This window comes from Oryzias latipes, chromosome 21 (assembly GCF_002234675.1).
Source record: "Oryzias latipes chromosome 21, ASM223467v1".
Taxonomy (NCBI): domain Eukaryota; kingdom Metazoa; phylum Chordata; class Actinopteri; order Beloniformes; family Adrianichthyidae; genus Oryzias; species Oryzias latipes.
In genome coordinates, this window is record NC_019879.2 from 11,552,402 (window position 1) to 11,569,822 (window position 17,421).

General features: G+C 37.5%; 2 protein-coding genes across 7 annotated transcripts in view; both read right to left on the reverse strand.

Annotated features, from left to right (window-relative positions):
• Positions 1-267: 267 nt before the first annotated feature.
• ska3 (spindle and kinetochore associated complex subunit 3) lies at positions 268-9,677 on the reverse strand. Its single transcript, XM_011489448.3, has 11 exons — positions 9,449-9,677; positions 9,292-9,353; positions 7,883-8,054; positions 7,336-7,783; positions 7,200-7,243; positions 6,355-6,554; positions 6,036-6,242; positions 4,676-4,855; positions 3,814-3,866; positions 1,943-2,082; positions 268-662 (listed from the first exon to the last, which is right to left on the reverse strand). The coding sequence occupies exons 1-11, from the start codon at positions 9,561-9,563 to the stop codon at positions 508-510; spliced, it is 1,776 nt and encodes a 591-aa protein (XP_011487750.1). The 5' UTR covers positions 9,564-9,677; the 3' UTR covers positions 268-507.
• A 1,322-nt stretch (positions 9,678-10,999) lies between these two features.
• LOC101165925 (diacylglycerol kinase eta) overlaps positions 11,000-17,421 on the reverse strand; it is a 95,423-nt gene continuing 89,001 nt past the window's right edge. For 5 of the 6 annotated variants that reach the window (XM_023950501.1, XM_023950499.1, XM_004081627.4 and 2 more), the window contains one exon: positions 11,000-16,322. In XM_023950501.1, coding sequence (XP_023806269.1) covers positions 16,292-16,322 — 31 coding nt within the window. In that variant the 3' untranslated portion in view covers positions 11,000-16,291. The remainder of the gene's footprint in view (positions 16,323-17,421) is intronic. The other variant, XM_023950498.1, reaches the window with a different exon arrangement.

Genomic DNA, 17,421 nt, shown 5'->3' on the forward strand with positions numbered 1-17,421 from the left:
GCCATTTATTTTCTATGCTGCATCTCACACTGCATTTTTTCTGTCTACTCCTGATTCACAACAAGTTAAATAAATGGATACTCTGAAATGTATAATGTATAATATTAACATATATATATTAAATATTAAGCTTAATTTTCTTTTAAAGCATTTACCACATAAGAATATTTCTTTTTTTTACTCTAAAGTCCTACAAACCTTGTTTCAGGCTAACCTATTTGAAACTGGATGTAAAAGACCTCCTTTAATTCTCAATGAAGCTCATAACACAAGATATTGCATTTTATTACACAATATGTATTGAATTGCACAATTTTAAGTTAATCCCTCTACAGTATTTACAAACTATATATCAAAAACCTCCACATCTACTAAACAAGTTTTCTGTGTACAACAAATAATTAAAAACTCATCTTGCAGCAAAAACATTAGCAGGATGAAAATGAGACTAAATATAATAAACATTCACCGTTTAGATCAAATTCAATTTGGATCATTGTTAGATTATTAGTTAGTTATCAGTTTGTAAACAAGATTGTCGATGAGTCCATCCACCTGCTTTACCCTTTTGAGCTCCTGCAGGCAGAGGATGTAAACAGGGGCCATAGCTCCAACAGCAATAATCCTCTTAAGCTCCTCCGTTGTCAACTCTTCTATTTCACCTGCAGGGGGCAGCACAGAGCAAAAACACAAGATGCTTCATTAAAAACCCCAGACAATTTTACTTAATCAATATGTAACATAAATTTTGTTAAGAATTAGCCTTGTACTGGCAAATATGCTTAACTGACTGATGACTGAAATATATTTAAACTTGTAGTTAAAAATAGACTGCACACCTGTTTAGTGAGTCCATGATAGCAGACATCTGTGCTGAAATAATAACAACCTTTTGTTCCAACTTTAACTTATGAGATTAGTTCAGTATTACAGTTTACAAGCCATTTGGGGGATTGAATCTTTCTCTTTAACATTTTGTTTAAGAGAACAAAACACATGTTAAGGCATTTATGGGTTGACTCTATATTTGAACTGGATAGAGTGACCCCCTCCCCCCTGGCGTAGCAAACAGGCCGATGGTTCCAACAAGCCAAAATCCCATAAACGTCTATAGAGAAATAAGCAGCTATAACTTAGTCATTCTATTGGTCAGAATAATCAGTCATTCTTTATTTAATAACCATTCTTGATCTGCTAACTTTTTAAAAAGATATTGAGGCAAATATATATAAATGAAGGTGGTCTCATGTCAAACATTCAAAATGTTTGATTGACAGATTCTCCACAGCCTGCTTCCAAGTGGTAGTAGTGGGGATTTCCAAAAAGCTCATTTCAATTTGGTGAGAGTGGTAGCCACAGAAATGTTGATTCAGATCGACTTAGACCAATCACTGCTTACTGACGTCGTCTGGCTCCAACATGGCGGCGTCCTTGTGGCATAAAATGGCGACTGAATTGATTTACTTTGGCTGGAGCTGGAAATAAGTTATTTTTTATGGGTGATGTCACTCTAACTCGGTCCAGTTCTCATTTACAGTCAAGGGGTTTGGTGTCAATGTGTGCACAGATTTTTTTTAAATGTTTCTTCTTTAATGTCTTTTTTGTTTTTGCATTCAGAGTTGAGGTAAAAGCTGATTTGTTTTTTGTGTTCTATCTTTGTACTTTCTTCATGTTGTTAATTTCTATGAAAACTGAGGACCAAACTGGCAAGTTATCCATTCAAGTTAGTCGGAACTGGACAAAATGGTTTTTGGTTCCAGCAGAGATCACTCAAACTTCCAATATTGCCTAAACTCTCAATATTTTTGTCAGTAAAACAGATTATAGATGCCTGTTTGTTATCATTGTGTTTTTAAGACACAAATAACAACAGAGACATAACTCTTGTGGTTCTGTGTTCACATTTATCAACACAGGCCTCAATCCTTTGTAACAGCCTGACCTCGACTCTGCTCTGTGAATCTGTTGATGTTGCTGACTGCCTGGTTGAGGTTGCTGAGAGTCATCCGCCTCAGGTAGCCAGGTAAAGTTTGGAACTCGCTCTGCGACACCACAGACAGACTTTCAGCACGCCGGAGAGAGCTGTGAGGAAGAAGATGCAGTTAAAACCAGAAGTTGACATAAACCACATTAAAACACACATCTGCTTTTCTTCTCACTGACAGACATGAAATAAAAGTAAGTTTTCCTGTTTTAGGTCAATTACAATTAACAAAATTATTTCTATTTGCTAAATATCAGAATAATGAGATTAGCGTTTTTTTGTTTGACAAGTTTCTGTCAAGCCACCCCATCGTTCAGGGAGGAGACGGGTTCTGTGTCCCAGAGATGAGCGTACTTTGGTCCGATATGTCCAGAACAACACAAGGATGAAGGCAAAAGATGTTGTGAAGATGCTGGCTAAAGGTAGTAAGAATGTGTCATTATCAACAGTGAAAAGACTACTGTACAGACATGGGCTGAGAGGCTACTCTGCCAGGAAGAAGCCAGTGCTCCAAAAGAAGCATAGAAAAGCCAGATTCAAGTTTGCTAATGCAGACAAGGATAAAGATTCATTTTTGGAGATCTCCTGTGGTCTGACGAAACTAAAATTGAACTTTTTTGGCCACGATGACCATCGTTATGTTTGGAGGAAAAAGGGGGAAGCCTGCAGGCCTCAAAAACACTATCCCCAACTGTAAAACATGGGGGTGGTAGCATCATGTTGAGGGGTTGTTTTGCTGCTGGAGGGACTGGTGCACTTCACAAAATAGATGGCAACCTGAGGAAAGAACAGTATGTGGAAGTATTGAAGCAACATCTGAAGACATCAGCCAGATAGTTGAAGCTCGGGCGCAAAGGGATCTTCCAAATGGACATTGACCAGAAGCATACTGCCAAACCGGGTACAAAGCTGCTTAAGGATGACAAAGTCAATGTTTTTGAGTGGCCGTCACAGAGCCTGGTTCTAAATCCTATTGAACATTTATGGTCAGAGCTGAAAGGGCGTGTACACGCAAGGCGACCTACAAACTTGGCTCAGAGAAACCAGTTCTGTCTGGGAATGGGCCAAAATTCCTACAAAATCTTGTGAGAAGCTTGTGGAAGGATATCCAAGATGTTAGGCCCAAGTACTGCAGTTTAAAGGCAATAGTACCAAATACTAATGAAATGTATGTAAACTTTTGACTTTGATAAAAGGAAGAAAAACTAAAAAAAAAACCTAATCTCATTATTCTGACATTTAGCAAATAGAAATTATTTTGTTACTTGTAATTGACCTAAAAACAGGAAAAATTTACTTTTATTTCATGTCTGACGGTGAGAAAAAAAAAGCATATGTGGGTTTTTATGGGGTGTATGTAAACTTCTCGTTTCCACTGTAAACTATTGGTTAAAACTTGAAATGTACAGCATCTGCAGCAATTTAACATGGAATAAAGAAACAGTAAAACAAAGGATGAAACCTTATGTGATTTCCAGGAATCTTTTTTTTTACATTCTTTATCTATGATGAACATTAAAGACCAAACCCAGCTTAGGACAACATTCAAAATCTGCAATAGACACAGATAATTTTTTGTCCCGCTATATATGATGGTCGATTTGTCAAAACAGTCAAGAGTTTAACATAACAGCCTCTAAAGTCAGAAACTACCTTTTGAAAATGTTTTTTTTAATTTACTATTGCAGCATTTCAGTTAAATATAAACTAGTTATCTGCAATTAAAGGAAATGTACAAAAGTACAAGGAAATTATCATCTAAAAAAAGTTCCAGCAAACAAATTACTTGAATCTAAGACAATACGCTAAATAAACAACATCGCACAGACCTGACATGTGGTTGTGTGGCAGCAGTTTTTTTTTTCTGAGCCTGGGACACCATCTAAAAACAGAGAAAGCATGTCATGTAATTACATCTAATTTTACTTTTGATACCGTCAAACCAAACCAAAGAGATTCATTCTGCTTGCACATATGAGTTAAAGACCCACTCCTATGAAAAATATGTTTTTTGCGTTTTTAACGTGTTCTTGTGGCATTTTTCTGATAATGGAGAAAATATATAGATAAAATTAAGCCTGAAATTGGATTTCTGAGTATTTTTTTAATTCAAACTGTTGTGAATCAGGAGCAGACAGAAAAATGCAGTCTGAAAAAGAGCTTATTTGTGACGCAGAAATTACACAGGGCGGGCCACAAGCTCCCTGCTCCGCTTCATTCTGATACACCCACTTCTAAACAAATAGATCCATGTAATGTCTTCATTTTCCTTCATCTGAGCTGGAATCTGGATCTAAACTGTACGGATGGATACCTCAGATATTGCTCACCATTTTTGTTGCACCTGTAATGTTAAGTTGGGCTTGTGGGAAGCTGTAAGCTAGGGAGAGCGCAAACGAAGGCATGATGGGACATGAAGGCTGGTTCACTCGACGCCAACAGTCACGCCCACAACTCAGAGGTAAATTTATAACTGCTGCCACCCTGCAGAAACTATGTCCTAGAACTTGAAAGGTTTTGTTTTTTTGCTTTTGGGTAAAAACGACATAATGATAATTAAAAGACCACTGGGAACCATTTTACAACAGATCAAAAGATGATCGGAGTGGGACTTTAAATTCTTGAAGGCTAACAATGGACAAGCACAGAGGGTATGTGCAAACAAGCAGTGAGAAAAGATGCTTCACTTACTTTGCAAATGTCCTGTGTAACAGAGCTAAGGTCTGGCATCTCAGGGGTGCTGGGCTCCACAAAGTTGTTTCTGATGCGAGGGGTCCCCAAGCTGAACTCCTGAGTGGGTCCGTCTGCTTCCAGGCTGCTGACAGCAGGGCCCCTTGAGGCTTTTTTTGCTTTACTTAGTTTGCCATTTCTCTGCAGGGTAGAGCTCAATCAACACCATGACCGTTCATTTATTAAAGTACAGTGGTCCCACGTTTATCGAGGGAGTTGAACTCTAAAAATAACCTGTTATAGTGAAATCTGTGACGTAGTCATCTTTATTTTTTACAAAAATTATTGATGTTTCAAGTCTGTAAAACCCCCTCACTACACTTTACACACTTTTCTCAGACAGACAAACGTTCTCAGACTTTTCTCTCTAGTTTAAACTCTCAAAGTTTGAACTTACATATAAAAATAAGTCCAGTATTATAGAATGAAAACAAAGATCTGATGACGATCAAAGCTAAAACAATCCACTAAACAGAGAAACCGCAAAAGGTGAACTGCAATATAGCGAACACCATATACACAATTGTAGGACTTTTTGTGGTTGCAGAAGAATACCTAAAGTTTGACAAGCACATGATGGCAAAATGAAACATGCCTTTGGTTCCATTTTTAGTTTTTGGGTGATTTAGTGGGGGGGGGAAAAAGTCTTTTTTTTTTTTTTACTTTCTCTTCAGCAAATGTAAACCATATTGCCAAAAGCGTAAAGTCTTTGGTCTAAATGTTTAAATGGAGGTATTTCAAACTTCAGGGTCACAGGTGTATAAAATAAGGCAGACTGTTTCTGCAAACATATATCAAAGACTGCTGGGATAGGATGCTTCCTCTGCATATGCAGAAGCATCCACTGCCTCAGTTTAACTGTCATTGGTGTTATAAGACAGAGGAATCCTTCAGAAAGATAAGTAACTTTAGCCATGAAGTGATTAGTCATAAAAACTCACAGAGTGGCTCACAGGATGCTGAGACTCAGTGACTGACTTTAAAACATTGGAGGCCTTCAATATGGTGTTGAAGCTGACATTTTGGAATCTGAGGCTGAGCAGTTGTATCCCAGACATACATCAACGACTGCAACATAGACAGTCAGCTGTGGACTTCTTGGCTTTGGTACTTACCAGGAAAAACAGGCCTTCTATGGCTGCATTCATGTTTATATGCATGTCAAGAGGAATATTTTTTTAATTATATTTCAATCTTTATTTCTTATTTTTGGTGAGGTTTATGAAACACCACTGATGTGATTTCAAACATTAACTGCAGTGTTTGAGGATTGCTGAGGTTGAATCTGTTGCTCTGAGTAAACAGCGCTTCTCACACTTACACATTGCAAAGAATTTCCTAAATCTGACTCCAGGTTGGGCATCTCCGGCATCTGTCTTTCTTCAACACCAAATGCAACAGTGTCCGCTGCATTGTAGTCCCAGGTGCGTTTGGAGCCAGCCGCTCTGTTACAGTGAGAAAGCTGAGGTTTAAAGATGTGGCTTTCCTCGTCTGTTTCCATGTCGACTTCCTCAGGCTGTGGGGCGATCTGCAAAAGCAAGCAAACACAACAAAAAAAACCTCACTGTTGAGAATTTAAAAAGTTCAGAGCAAAGACAAAAAAAACAACAACACACACACACAAAAGGGACTTTTGATACCTTCTTAGAGCTGACCAGTCGGTTCACATACGGAGTTTGAAAGGCTGGAACTTCGGGGGTGGTGGCCAGGTTAGCAGGAGGATCAGGGGACCCCGGGTCGCTGTTGCCGTCCAGCTTTAGGGGGCACGGATTGTTTTTCTTTTTTATCTTGAACCCCGGGGTACAAAGAAGTGGTGGTTCAGGAGACTTCAGGATGTCAGCTGAGAACAGAACAAACAAAAATCAAAGATGACAACACAGACATTTAGAGTTTAAGCTGGAATATATAGATCAATTCTGCATTTAGATCAATGAATGGGTGTTCTTAGTATTCAGTTAAGTTACATTTAAATATAGGTTTGTAGTAAAATAGGACAGTAACAAATATTGGCCTTTTTTATGAAGACAACGCTCATGATTTACATTTAATTTTTACCGATTGAGTTTAATTCATTTTTTAGAATAGAATAAAAAAATATAAATCTGACAAAGAAACTATATAGTTACCATAGCTCTAATAAGAATAAGTTATTACTTTGTTTTCATATTTAAGTTATTTTCTCAATGTTTATAACGTTTCCCTTTTTTTTTTTAAAGAGAAGTAAAATAAAGATAATACTTATTCAAGCCCAGGTTAAATATTTTATAATACAGTCAACAAAATATGTTAACCCAAACATGACTTTTCACCTATCAAAGCCAATCCAATGAAGAAAACATTGCGTTAAATGTCAAAAAAAAGATGAACCTATGAAATGCAGATAGAATAAGAACTCATGGGAAAAGTCTCATCCTATTGGACACAACAAAAGGGATCAGTGAAAGATGAGGATGGAGGTGAACTAGACTTGAAAAGAAAAAAGCACCTTTACTCTTCAGGCTTTCCAGTGCAGGCATTTCTTCAGGTGTCCTAAAGAGGAGAAACACTCATCAGGTAAGAACATCATCCTAATAGCATTTAGCAGAAAAGCTTGTTTTTTCTAGGACATTTAAACACAGTACTTGTTGGGTTTTGAAGCATTTTTGCGAAACAAATCCATAGTGAAGTCATTGTTCAGACACATGGTTCTCTCTGTGATGCCAAACTCATGCATTTGAGGTGTTTGGAGCTCTGCGTCTTCCATCCTCAGGGCACACTTAGGGGTTATGGGTATGGGGGGCGGTGCAGGCATGTCAAGCGAGGGTTGTGGGAGGCTCATTTCTGGCATAGATGGAACTTCCGAGCACCACTCTGTCCCAGCGAGAGCTCTCTTCAGCTGCATCTCGGACAAACCAAAATCAGATAGCTGAGGGGTTCGCATCAGGTCAGTGAAAGGCAGCTCCATTTCCTGAGAGGATAAACAGGGATTTTCTTCATCATCATCCTGGTTTCCACCTTCCCCCACCACTGAGCTGCTTTTATCCGGTTCAACAGCTTCATTTTCTGACTTGGTCCCTTGATCATTTGGCTCTGTTTAGGGAAAATGTCACACACAGAAAAACAGTAAAAACACCTAAGTTTAAGGATTATGAATGTCTTAAAAGAAACATTTCAAAGCTTTCTTCATACTCGAAGTTCTCTGGGTGTTGCATGGAGCTTGATAGCCGTATTTTTCCAGGTGTTCCCTAACAACCTGAATGTCTTTAGTGACCCTCTGTTCCAGCACTCCACAGGCCTTGATAAAGTCATCCACCTTGCTTATTTTGGCTTTCTGCTGAGCCAGGGTATCCTGGATCTGCACCTGTAGGATGAATTAAAAACCATTAAAGAAATTTAAATATTACAGACCTGCTGAAGTGATGGAGTCATACAAATAGCAGCGTCAGATCTATTTTTTACTCAGTGTCAACCCTAAATCTACAATCTGGCTAAACACCCTCCGCGTATTAGCTGAATATCAAAATAAATGCTTGTGGGATGCTCCTATTTTCTGTTAAAAGTAGTCTGTTAGATTTAGCAACGAAAATCTACATTTGGAGGTGACATAAGTAACCTATTATTAGTTAAATAAAACAAAACAACCATATTTACTAGGAATGCTATGATTCCCATTCTCCTCAACTCCTTTTTAAGTTCTGTTTTTAGGTTATGGTTTTGTTTTGATTTGGATATATTACAAAAAACACAAATTTAGAATAATTCATTTTTTTATTTGCTAATAACCAAGTAACAATGAAGGAAAACCCTCCAGTTATACTACGCCTGATGTAACAAAACATTTTTCACAAATTCAGCACAAATGGTGCCTGACACTTTAAACAAAAACACACTATTATGCAGTAGGACAATGCAACAATTCACTTTCCCTCGATTCGGTTCATCGGTGGAACATACAATTTGGTTTGAAACCAAGAATTTTGGCATCTCTAATATTTACATTGGATTTTTTTTTCTTTAACCCTTGCGCTATCTTAGATGACCCCACCCTTACATTGACGTGTTCTCCCTACCATGACAAAGGTGGATTTGTGGTAAGATTTCATGTCATCCATGGACACCAGTAAAGATCACAAATCATTGAAGAAAAAAGGTTCAGAGCACTGTCTAGTGGGTCTAGATGACCCGACTCCCAATGTTAAAGTGCCTAGGATAGCACAAGGGTTAAGGGGAAATGTGGAATGAATCATTCTGTTCAAACAAATCTTTATGTTTACCATACAAGTTGAAGTAGAAAATAGTATTTAATTTTTTTCATGCTTTTGTGTTCTCAATTAGTCATAAAATTAAATGAAAGTTGAATGAAATGGATTCATCATGCTAACAAAAACAAAACGAATGAGCCCAAACGAAAACATGTTACCACTGTGTGTGTCTAGCAAATGAATTCCTCCATTTGCCCTAGTTACCATAAGGTGCATTTTGTAATTGTACGTCTGACTAAAGTAGTTTTATTTGTAGTTACTCGTTACACCTTTGTGTGCTTAAATTGCTTATTTTGTTGAACCACCAGCACAGTGACTGTGTGAGAACTTAGATACCTTAAGTCCCCCGACTTCACTGTTCAGCTCGTGATACGCCCGCGTGGCCCTGATTATGGTTTCTGAGAAAGAAAGAAAAAAAGTCAACTTCTTAACGAACTTGATAATCAGTCAAACGAACGGAACCGCAGTCCCGGTGGTCTCGTGGCCAACTTACCGTCGTCGGGTTCGTTGTGACGTTTCTCATATAAGCGCTGTAGCCTGACAGTTTCTGATTCCAGACCCACCGCCAGTTTCCGAAGTTTAGAGAAGAATTGGGAGGTCGGGTCCATTTTCTCACAAACTGCAACAAATTCGTTCGAAACCGACCGTCTAGATGCACAAAGTATGCACTTGTTTTTTTCCTCTTCTTCTGTGGTAGAAAAAAAATGTTTTGAATTATGGCGCCTTTTCCGGATGAGGCGGAAGTGTAAGGCGCGGATGACAACGATTGTCGCATTACTGCCACCTAGAGGACCCCGAGCCCACAACAACAGATTCGTCCAAATAACCCAGTGGTTCTTAAATGTGGAAGAATGTCTGTCATTATTCAAATTAAAAGTCAATATCCACAATGCTTTATCATTTTTACAATAAAGCTAAATTTGTTGACTTAAAAATAAAAGAAAAAAATCAATCCCCAAAACGGCTTTTCTTTTGCTTCTGCAACATTGCTTATTCTGTCACTTAATTAAAATGATAGAGAAAAAGGTTTTTGACATTTCATATTCAAAAAGTTCTCTGGTAGATGCGCAGCAAAATTCAATTAGAAATATATAATTTGAAAATTAAAATGGATTCACAGAAATATTTTTTCATTTTACAACATAACTGCATCAACCGACTCAAAAATTGCCCAATGCCTTTTCATTTTCTACTTAAATATTGCTCTGTGACATAATTAAAGCGATAATGCAAATGGGGAAATGCTTTTTTGTTTTCTCATCCGCCGCGCAAAAACTGTCGCATAATTCATTTCCAGGCAGCAGTTCCAGGGAGAAAGCGGGGCGATGACATCAGTGCTCACGCTTCTTCTTCTGTCACTACTGCCCGATACCTTAAACTAAACTGTTGACTTACTGCTTGCAACATTATCTGCTATGTGATTTCCTCCCTAATCCCATTTGATCCCCTCCTTCCTTAAACTGAATCTTGACAAACATCAAAACCCTCAAACAAGTGAGTTCATACATCACATGTGTGCTGTCCACTGTGATGGCATTTGGTCGTTTTTACGTTACAATAAAACAAACCCACTGTGCCTCAACCCAAAGGATATTTACCAAAATCAATATAATCAAATTCTTTCATTTTGAAACAGATGTTAATCGTAGTTTTTTTATTTCCCAGATTACGGTAGGTTAGGGGTGCCCAAATCCATTTCTGGAGGGCCAATGTCCTACATGTGTTCCAACAAACCTGCCATGAAGCTCCTTATTGGCTAAACATACCTGATCCTGGTAATCAGCGGGCAGATAAGGCAGGATTTCTGGAAAACCAGCAAGAGGCCAGCTCTTGAGGCCTGGAGTTTGACACCCCTACGGTAGGTGATCCAACAGAAGGGTTGAAAGCAAAAGGAGAGCCTCTCTTAGATGTGATGTTAGTCAAAATGATGGGTGCACTTTATTTCCTTTTAGTCTTTTATTATAAATGTGTGCACCTAAGAATGCACTTTACATTCAAAGTTGAATTATTCTGAATATTTTATTAAACAAATCAGAACAAAAAACAAACTTCATTTCTTTTTTATTTTTATTGAAGAAGAGAAATATGAATAGGTAACCTGTTTTAAGGTACCCTTAAAATGTACACCAAAAAAGGAATGAACCATATAATTCCAAAATACAAAAATACACATCTCAGTGATCCCAAGTTGTAATAAATAGCTAACCATGCATTTGAACAAAAAGAAAGGCACAGAAAACAGTCAATTATAGTAGTCATAAAATTGCCAACTAATTTACCAAAATTAGTACTACAGATAGTAGTGCAGATTACATTTTTAACATTATATTCCATTAAATACACAATACGTGGTATATTATTTAATTTTAGACAATAGATACACAAAAAGTGTCTTATCTATCATCTATCTATACATGAAAATTGTGCCATTGTAAGGATAATGTAAACAAATTAATGTCTCATCAATTTGATGATCACATTTACTGAGTTCCTAAACTAAAGATTATTGCCAGGACTTCATTAAATTTGAAAACAATGCAGTTTGATGCATTACTTTCAAATACCTCTGGAGAACACAGCAGGCAAACAGCACACATGCATCTGATGTGGTCTACTGAAGTAAAATGAACTCACTGTCAGCATGATTCATCTTCTAGGACTGGGAATAGCGCAGAAATAATAATAATGCATGCCTGTGCATGGCCCTGATAACAAATTTTTGAAGAGTTTTAACTGTGAAAATGATAATGCAGCTTTCATTGGCCGCTATTACAAAAATAACAATTTTTACATTTCTTTTTTCGTAACATCTGTTTTGTGTCAAACTATGGGAATGTTATAGATGTGACCCTGTCTGAACCTTATAATAATAATAATAGTAATGGATTTTTCTGCGCTTTTCCACACGCGCAAAGAGCTTATAACGCGTATCCATTAATCATTGACTCCTCATTCATACTAAGTGATGATACGTTTTCAACACGATCAGAATAATCATGTGGCTGTGCACATTCCCACCTTTATGCTTTTCTTGCTAGAGCTCTTATCACCCCAACTGTAGTGTCAGAGTTAATGAGTCAATGATCCAAATGAAACAACAATGAACAATGAAACTGGTTGGCACAGATTGCCATGTATAACTGCTTAATCTTTGAATTGGGAGAGACTACCATTACTACTCTTTTACGGAATAACCCGGCTTGGTTGGTTAGTTTACCAAAGGACTTCCTGTCTAAAACCTTTGATGTGGTAGTGGGGCCTTCCTTTGGTTTGACTCTCCAAGTCTATGGAACAAACCAGTGACGTCTGGTCAGGTGAGGCAAGTGAGGCTCGGGCTCACTGGTCCTTGTGATAAAATAGAAAAAAAGTACATTAAGTAAATCTAATTTTCCACTGATCCGTGTTAAAGATACATTTTCAGTTGACTCGACACGTTTTCCACAGTGTCTGAGGTTAAAATCGCAGAATTTGAGTGTCGCGCGATCACAGACGGAGCGGAAACTCCAGGTGAGGCTCCCGAGCGCTTCGCCTTTGTTTGACTGCAGGACTCAATTTTAACAGAGACGTGCAGTCAGAACGCTGACTGTAAGAGTGAAGAAAAGGCTGCAGGTGAGGCAAGCCTCTCTGGGGGGCAGATGTGAGCTGACAGCTGCTTTGTAGCTTTACTGGTGCAGTAGAAACAGAACTAACTAAGGACATCTTTCTTCATTGGCCATAATCTCCATTGACAGGGGGATACTCATTAAACTAAAGGAAAATAAGGAAGACTTTTACAACAGGATCATAGAGTTTTTTGTGGAGAAGGATTGGCGCCTGGACTCAAAAAGTAACGCCAAGCATAGTTTTCAATTTTTTGTTTTTTTAAAAATAACATGGGAGTAAGTGGAAAATAATGTAAGTATTTGAAAACTAAATTTTAGACATAAAAGAATTATTCTTATGATCATTTTTACAAACAACATTTGATAACACTGATTAAAGCACCAGAATTTGAAGTTGCAAAAACACCAGAAATAGTCAATGAAGGTAAAAATGAAATCTGTATACTTTAATTCGTTTACAGTTATAATAATAATTTATACACAAGAAGAGTGTTCTATCCATGTCTATAAAAGAAATATTCTCTGTCGGACAAATATCTTCTTGTGTGTATTTTATATGCTGTTACCTGCTGTTGGATGAATAGTGAAATATTTAGTTCTTTCATTGTAAATCTGCCTCCAGAGGAGTCAGTGCCTCACCAGCCATCAACTTCACCGCATGTCACTGGAACAAACTGATTCAAATCTGGAAAAAGTTTGTTGTCTGACTCTTGCTTCAGTGAAACACTGGCTTTCCTTGAACAGCACATGCTCTGTCTGGTGCATGCTTTGAGCATTTTATTCAGTTAGATCTAAGGACAGAGGGAAAAGAAACCAGTGAAAGACAGGAGTCATTATATTCCCATAGTGTCACACAAACAAAAAAGAAAAACACAGAAAAACTTCAGATTAGTTTCCTTGTTTCCTTTTAGGCAATTTCTCGTGGTTCAGATAAATGACGACATTTCAAAAGCAATCTTTTAAAATACGTTTATCAGATTTCCGTCTTTTTTCTCAGTGTTCTGTTATGCAGGTTTACGTCATAGAATGTAGAACCTGCAATCTATCTCTTACGTTTGCTAAAGGTTCTCCAAACAGTGAAGTTTTACTAGGTGGGAAACTTTGATGTCAAGCCCTGGAAAGTATAACTTTTTGATTGTTTTTCACTTGGTGAACAACAACATGTAAAACTCCAAAAATATTGCTTATCTAAGATTCCTGTGGTTTTACAAATGTAGCATACCAACAACATGGTGGTTTAGCAAATGTGTTCATCTTCATTTATATGGGAGTAGAGAACTTTTATAAATACATGACAATGTTGTCGTTCACCTGAGGAGGTTTGTGATTCATTTTAAGACCAAATACAATAAAAAAAGGAAAAAAGTTCAGATAGAATTCACTTACATGCTTTGATTGCATAACATAGGATTACACATCACCGCTGATGTAAACACCAAATGCACACAAAAAGTTGCTACAGTCACAACAGTTACGTCTGCTCAACTGTATTCATTAAAATTACCTTGGAAGCACCTTGGAAGCATTAAGGAGTAAAGGTAATGACAAACTGTAGTGTGGTTAATGGTCCAACCCTTAAAATCTTTAAACTTTAATAACTATAAATGCAGAAAAATTAGTATTTTGTTTTTCACACTGAGAAACTACTTTTCTACAAACATTTACCTCAAAGTATCAAAATAAAAGCTCAAATATTGCACCATCTCTAAAATACCACAAGGCCATCACATATAACTGATAAAAAAACCCATAACTGTTAAGGTGTAATATGCATAATCTAATATGTGCACTGTCAACACCGTGTCAGCAAACAACAAACGTATTAGTTTTACAAAGCCAAAAAATTGTCTGCAAACAGATGGATACTGCATGTGAAATGAAAATATGTATACAGATCAGCATCTGACATAGAAATATACCATGTCAACATCGTTAATCCAAACAGGTAGAAGTTGTGTTTTATCAGCATCATAGTTATTAATTGAAGCTACATTTGAACAACACGATGCAGGCTACAGATCCAGGGCTCTGACAAATTCTGAAAACCCACACATCTTTGCAGTTTGCAATCATGTTAACGATTGTGTTGAATTGCAAAAAGGGCACTATGCTGAGATGACCACCTAAGTGCACAATGGGGCAAAGAAGTAACTGTCAAGAGTATTCACACCAGAACTGTTAAAACCTTAACTTGCAATATTTGTGGTTGGCACTTAATCCCAGCAAGAACTACACTTGTTTCCATCTCAGAAAGAATAATATTTAACTGTTTTAATCTCATAAAACCGACCTCCAAACTTATATACAGATTATTCTTTGTCAGTTGACTTAAAGAACAGAATTCTGCTTTTTTCATCTCTATCAGACAAAAGGTCTGCTTACAAGACTAATGAAAGTTGATGAAAAGCAGCTGCAGTTCATCCAGAATGCTTCTGCTCGGGTCCGAACTAAAACCAGGAAGTACGGTCACATCTGTCCTGTCTTCAGGTCTTTGGACTGGCTACCTGTCGCTCAGAGAAATCATAATTATTGTCTCAACTTGTACCCAAGCCTCACCAAAGCTTAGCGCCAGAGCAGATCTCTGACATGCTCAGGGAAGCTCAGGGACAGGCCTCCTGCTGGTACCCAGAGTCTGGACCAAACATGGTGCTAAAACTGGAGCAGTCTTTCTGATCATGTAAAATAAGCATCTAATCTCAAAAGGCTCAAGTAAAAGCTAAAAACTATCATTTTTAGCTGGTTCATGACAGCTACAAAACCTTTACCTGCACTCTACAAATTGTTAATAAATAATCATTTTCAGTTTGCATGTTTTCCGCTTTAATGGCAACCCTTCTCCATGTGGTTTATCATTGTGCTATTTATATAACCTGCGGTCCTAGCCTTCACATCCACAAAGTTCCAACTTAAAGCCCCTAATATCATGTAATCAAACCTCATCAAGACTGTCGTTGTTCTACCTATAAAACATTTAAAAACACTACATGACTAAAAAAACTGGCACTTGACAGGAAGACTTGACATGTCATTGTCATGCAACCAAATAAATTACACCTTAACAACAAAAACATTGGCTTTGGACAAAAAAAAGCTTTCAGGAATAATAAATTACATCGTTATACCTTAGTCGTGTAAAACTTGTCCAAGCTTAATTCTTGCATGCAAAGAAATCATGGCTCTGACCATGCAATTTAAGTTACTTAAGATGACAACAAAGCACAGCTTTCACACTGACGATGATGCAAATGTTCTTTTATGAGGAAATCACGATGCTGCCCGAATGCTTTATTGCATTTGCAGCTCACCCTGCTAAAGTAAACACTGTTGGAAGTTTTTGTTTTGCTACTAATTTGTAATTCCAACAACTATTCTTCAGTTAAGTTGGTTGCATGTGATTGTGTGCTGTGAACGGCTCTGAAGTTATAAATGGCTTTTGTTGTTATCAGGATCCAGGACTCCCCTTAGCTTTTGTCACTATATAATTTTGGCACAAACTCGCACACATTCACACAATCTGTCTTGTTTTACAGCCTCAAAAAAGTTTCCCAGCAGAAAGATAGAAAAAATAGAAATTCCCCTTGAATGCCAGGCTCCTCTTACTCAGTACTCCCAAACAGGTTCAGTCACATGAAAAAAGGGGTGCTTCTCTCCCGTCTGTAGCAGCCGTTCTCTCCCAAGTTAAAGGTCAACCATGGAGGCCTTTGCCAACTCCTTGGTTCCCTGGAGAATTCTCTTCATATGACCCACCTTCGAGATACCCAGATCCTGAAAAAACAAACAAACAAATGAATGTATAAAAAAATTGCTTTTTTTCTTTAAAAAAAACAGCTTTTTTTGTCTGCTCCTGATACACAACGATTCATATAAGGAAATGCTCAGAAATGTAATTTTGAGCTTAATTTTCTAAACGGCATGATAAAAACACCAAAAACACAATTTTCATTGGAGTGGATCTTTACACAAAATATATTTGCTCTATTGTTCATAAGTAGTTTTAAGAGGTGTTATTTTTAAGAATATTCGAGATTATCCTATGCTAGTTAATGAACATCAGATTAGCATACCACACTCGCTCTAAGTATTTACACATATCCCTAAATAAAACATAAAAGAGTGTACGTTCCAGTCTTCATGTGGGATTTTTGGGGATACGCATTGCAAAGATTTTTGATGGATCCAGATGTAAAACTGTAGTTTTGTGTGATATAAGTGTGATATAGGTGCAGAATGTTCATTCACATAGTGTTGTAACAGAGGTGGTTACAGCACGGTTGAGCTCACCTGTGGAATTAACTGCCTGAGGATGTGAGGGTCTCGTTTGTGGAGGGTTTTAAGAAAAACATAAAAGCTATCTTTTTAATCTTTGCTTTTAAGTTGGTTTTAAACTTCCTTAATTTTTATATTGATTTATTGACAGGTGCCTGTTTGTTTTTGTACAATGTGTATGTGTGCTGAGAGGCTCTTATTATGATTATTGTTTTTATTCTAATTTTATTGTTATTTATTTTATGTAAAGCTGGCTCTGGGTCTTCTTGTAGATGACCTTGGTGTTGGTAGATCAGTTCAGCATATTGTCCATAGTAACACAATGAGGTGCTAGCATGTATCCACAAAGTCCACTCTTTCTCATGACAATGTCAGAAGAGGATGAGGACTTGATCCTCTTAAAGTCTACTATCATCTATGACTATGGCGTATGTGATCATGAGAAAGGGAGGTAGCACAGTTCACAACTGAGCTCCACCTGTCAGACTGCCATTGACACAAGTATCAAGCTCCTCCGTTTTCCCTTAGCTTTTCGGTTTGATCTTTGATCTGCAACTGTTCTTAGCATACAACTTTGACTAACAGGAGCATCTAAGCT

What these genes read in the sequence shown, in the direction of transcription:
- ska3 (XM_011489448.3), bottom strand. Translation starts at nt 9,563, where the DNA reads ATGGACCCGACCTCCCAATTCTTCTCTAAACTTCGGAAACTGGCGGTG. An exon ending in AATGCTTCAAAACCCAACAA is followed by an intron (nt 7,244 to 7,335) that starts GTACTGTGTTTA and finishes TCTCCTCTTTAG; the next exon opens with GACACCTGAAGAAATGCCTG. An exon ending in GCCACACAACCACATGTCAG is followed by an intron (nt 2,083 to 3,813) that starts GTCTGTGCGATG and finishes TCTTCCTCACAG; the next exon opens with CTCTCTCCGGCGTGCTGAAA.